This window comes from Chlorocebus sabaeus, chromosome 9 (assembly GCF_047675955.1).
Source record: "Chlorocebus sabaeus isolate Y175 chromosome 9, mChlSab1.0.hap1, whole genome shotgun sequence".
Lineage (NCBI taxonomy): Eukaryota > Metazoa > Chordata > Mammalia > Primates > Cercopithecidae > Chlorocebus > Chlorocebus sabaeus.
The window spans coordinates 23451549-23455833 of record NC_132912.1 but is presented as its reverse complement, the minus strand read 5'-3'; the positions used below and the strand labels follow the sequence as shown (position 1 = coordinate 23455833).

Genomic DNA, 4285 nt, shown 5'->3' with positions numbered 1-4285 from the left:
CACATGAATTTGGGGTGGTAGGACACATATATTCAAACTATAGCATGCACTTTTCGACATCTTAAAACAGATTCCTGTGGTCTCAAGAGGCCAGACTAGACAAAAATTAGGGCATATCTTTGCTTAATCTTTAAAACGTTAAACTCTATATTGAGAGTGAGTGGCATACACAAGTATGACACTAAATTAGATATTCTGCTGGCTGACACAAAACTTGCACTTCCTTTTTCATTAGCCAATAGGTGTAGCTATAATTGTAGACAGAAATTATAATCAGAAATAATGAGAGCAATTTCTTGGATTCTCCACCTTTAAATTATATTTTATTCAGACTTATCCTTTGAAATTACTCATGATTAGCCTATCTTCTTCATGTGAGAATTTAGGAAACCTATTGCTGTGGCATCTTTACGAAAAAAAAAATGCCTCTTTACATGCATATGTGTAAGAAAGTTTCCTACAAACACTACAATTTAAAAACCACTCTATCCAAAAGGCATTGTAAAAGTATAATTTTGCATTTTATTCATTCATTCCATCAGCTGGGAATTGCTCTATTGTACAAATACAGTTTTGTACAAAAAAATCACAAAATGTTACAAAATAAAAAAAGTACAAACTGCATTACTTAATAAATATGACTAAAAGTAGTTAAAGTGGCAATGAGATAGATTTTAAGTTGGAAACATTGTTTGACCCAGCAAACCATACAAGCTCTGTTTACAGACATTTCTACATTAATACAGGGCAATCCTATTTCACCTTCTGAAAGAATGTAGAAGAAATATTAAGACAGTGTCCTCCTGCTATAATTGCCAAAGGTGGCTCCAGACATTTATGCCATTAGTTTATAAATCTCTTAGTTGGATCCAAGAAGTTAAAGCAGGAGGCTTATGTTGTCACAGAGTTTTATACTATCTTAACACTCTCTTACAACAAAATAACAAACGTCAATAAAAGCAACTGAGAGCACCAGACGATCTACTCTACACATCAACCAGGGTACAGAATAATCATTCTGCCATCAGCAAATATCAGACTTTCATTCAAGTAAGACCTGGTACTATCCCTTAAAACAGGAAGAAAAAAAAAAAAAAAACACCCCTTCCCACAACCTTCCATTAGGTAATTTTCTTTAAAAGATTCACCATTTCTAGAAAAATAATGATTTCCAAAACAACAGCTCTGTTTCATCAAAATGGAATGGGCCAAACATCTGGTAACAAGAATGCTTCAATATCCATTTGAAATAATTATCTAAGAATTGTGAAATTCAAATTTCAACAACATAAAATAACTACCAAATCACAAACTCTGTTCAAAATAATACATTTCATATAAAGCACTTCTCTGGATTTATGCCTGAACACGTCATAGATGAAGGTACACCAGTTTTTAAAAATGTTGTGCAAAAATACATTTTTATAGAAAATAGACTACCAGGAATGAACAAATTTACACTGTGAGAAATCAGCTTGCAAATTAAGTAGTGCTCACTTTATACAGCAAATTATAAATAGCAGTAAAATCACCCAAAGCTATCATGAAACATCATTTAGGTGCCCAGCAACCTTCAGCTCTGAGAAAACATTCAAAAAGATGATTAAGGCATTACACCTACAAAAAAATCTACTAGCAAGTTTGAAAGTGCTATTACCCTGATTAGAGTTCATGTGATTCTCCAAACACAAGTTATGTATGCAATTATTTCCAGGGTGTAAGGTTTTGAGACATTTCAAGAGCATGCATTTTGTTCAATATACATTTTGGATAGGGATATGGCCATAGATTTGGCAAGTTCTTCGTCACGTTTCCTTTGCACTTGAGTTTGTTTGCACCAGTTGTCGTACTCTGGGTTAGGATACGAGTGATCAAATACAGCATCATAGTGTCCGTTACTGAGCCAACTGAGCCAAATACTAGGCCTCAGGGAATCCTCTGGGCCCAAATAATGAATCATAGTAGACACCGTGGGGCTCTCCAGCCTCCCTCCAGTAGTTAAGTGGATATTCACATTCAGCATCTGCCCCATGGCCAGCAATTCCGGGTACCCAGCCCATGCCCCGTCTTGGGCAGCAGCGATGATAAACTCCCCCACGTCGCCCTCAATCAGGGGACTGAAGTGGTCGAGATGGTCGGCGATGTAGTGCACCGTCTGCTCCCTCAGCTCCCGGTGCAGGCTCTGGTCCCCATACACCGTCTTGCTGACAGCTCGGTAGAGGCAGTTGCCGTCGGGAATGATGTGGAATCGGTACTTATTCCTCTGCCGCAAGTACTTGTCCTGCTTCTCCACCTCGGCCAAGTACAGGGCCAGCTTCTCGTCTCTGGGATCCGACCTGGAGACGATCACCGGCTCCGCCGCGCTGCTCGGGGCGGTCTCGATGCTCCGGGCTGGGGGTGCCTCGGCCTCTGGGTCGGGCCTCCGCGCCGCCTCCCCACCGGGAGCGTCGCAGCGGTCGCCGCCCCTCTCCCAGCCCCTGGGGCCCCTTTCCACCAAATGCTCTTCGCCCCACGGACCGGGGTCGGGGCTCCCCGGGGTCGGCGCGGGGCCTCGGTGCTTGGCGGCGGCCAAGGCCTGGCGGTGCTCGCTCAGTCGGAAGTTCCGATCGGGCCCCTCCCGTGTCGCGTCCAAGCCCGCGGACTCGGGGCAATCGGGCCGCAGCAGCTCCTCCAGGAGCCAGGCCGAGGAGCCCCGCCGCGGCGGGACCGGGGCTGCGGGCGCTGGGGCCAGCAGGAGGCAGCGGCCGCGCGGGGCAGCGGCGGAGCCCGCGGTGCCGGGAGCGGGCTCGGGCCCGTGCAGCAGGAGCCTGTCGGCGCCCAGGGCCCGCACGGTGATCTGCGCGGTGGACGTGTAGTGCGGCGGCAGCGGCGGCTTGCAGGACGCGCCAGGCGGGCCGGCGGCGGCAGAGGCGGGCGCGGCGGCCCCGGACACCACCTCGAAGCAGGAGGAGAAGGCGGGCATCTTGGCGGCGGGGACAGCGGCGGCTTCCCGGTGCTCGGCGGCCGCGGCGGGCTGGCACTCACCGGTCTCGGGCTCGGGCGCGGCGCCGGAGGCTCCCGGGGGCTGCAGCGAGACCTTGAAGGGGGCGGCGGCGGCGGGTGGCGCGGGGGCGGCGGCCGTGGGACCCGGTGCCCCGGAGGGGTAGTGGGTGCAGACGCTGCTGTAGAGCTGCATGTCCCTGCCCGCCGCTCGGCCCCTTATAGGCGCGGCGAGCCCCGGAGCGGGGGACACACCCTCCGGGCCCGGGGGAGGGGGCCGGCGGAGCGCGGTGACCCAACGGCCCCAGAATAGAGATGAGCGCAAAGCCGCTGGCCGCCGCGCGTCAGCAGCCGCGAATAGCGCCCGGGTCCCGGCCAAATTCCTGCTGCGCCACAGCGTGGGGGGGGGCGGGGACGGGACGCGAGCTCGACCCCTGCCGGTGCGCTCGGCCTGCAGACCCGGGGCGTCGCGCCCGCTGCAGTTGCTCCGGCCCGCAGCGGCCGCTGGGGACTCACGGAGGAAGCCGCCCGCCCCGTTGGAGCGCGTCCTGCCGGCGAGGAGGAGCGCGGTGCGCGCGGAGGCCCGGGAGGCGGGGCCGCGGTTGTTTACCTCAGGCCTCGCGGCCGCGTCACGTGCACCCGCTGGAATGCGCGGCTTGTCTAGGCGCCCGATTCAGCCGCGTCGGCTCGCCCCGCCCACTCCGGCCCGCGCCCCGCCCCCTGCTCCGCTCCGCCGACGTCACAGGCGTGGCTCTCGTCGCGCGCGCGGGCGGGGCGAGCCCGGGAGCGCGGAGGCCTGAGCAGTCCAGGGATTCCTGGCTGGGCCTCCCGCCCACGTGACTCCCGCAGACCGCTTCCCCAACCTGGGCGCGGGTTTCTGCGCTGCGCCACTCTCCGCAGCGGCTGCAGTGAATGCTGCGGGATGGGCCCTTCTTGGAGCGAGTTAGCATGCTCGGAAAGCTTGCGTGGCAGGAAAGCTTCCGGCATGGGTGTGGAGAACAGAATGCTGCCTTAAAGTCTGTTTGGCCTCTACATGGTCATGGGCTACCATCCCTCCTTGCATCCATTACAGCCTCTTTTATGTTTTTAGAGATGAGGGTCTCACCTATCTCCAAAGCTGGAGTGTAGTGGCGCAGTCCATAGCTCACTGCAGCCTTGACTTCCCGGACTCAAGCGATCCGCCCATCTCAACCCAGGTGTGCACCAGCGCACCCGGCTAGATTTTTTTTTTTTTTTTTTTTAAGGCGAGGGTCCCACTGTTACAGTTGCCCAGTCTGGTATCGAACTACTGGCCTCAAGTTGTTTC

The 4285-nt window shown here is 53.6% G+C and overlaps 1 protein-coding gene across 1 annotated transcript; it reads right to left on the bottom strand.

The window, feature by feature from the left end:
* Positions 1–499: 499 nt before the first annotated feature.
* Positions 500–3648, bottom strand: OTUD1 (OTU deubiquitinase 1). Its single transcript, XM_008002513.3, has one exon. The coding sequence runs from the start codon at positions 3173–3175 to the stop codon at positions 1736–1738; it is 1440 nt and encodes a 479-aa protein (XP_008000704.1). The 5' UTR covers positions 3176–3648; the 3' UTR covers positions 500–1735.
* Between the last annotated feature and the right edge of the window lie 637 nt (positions 3649–4285).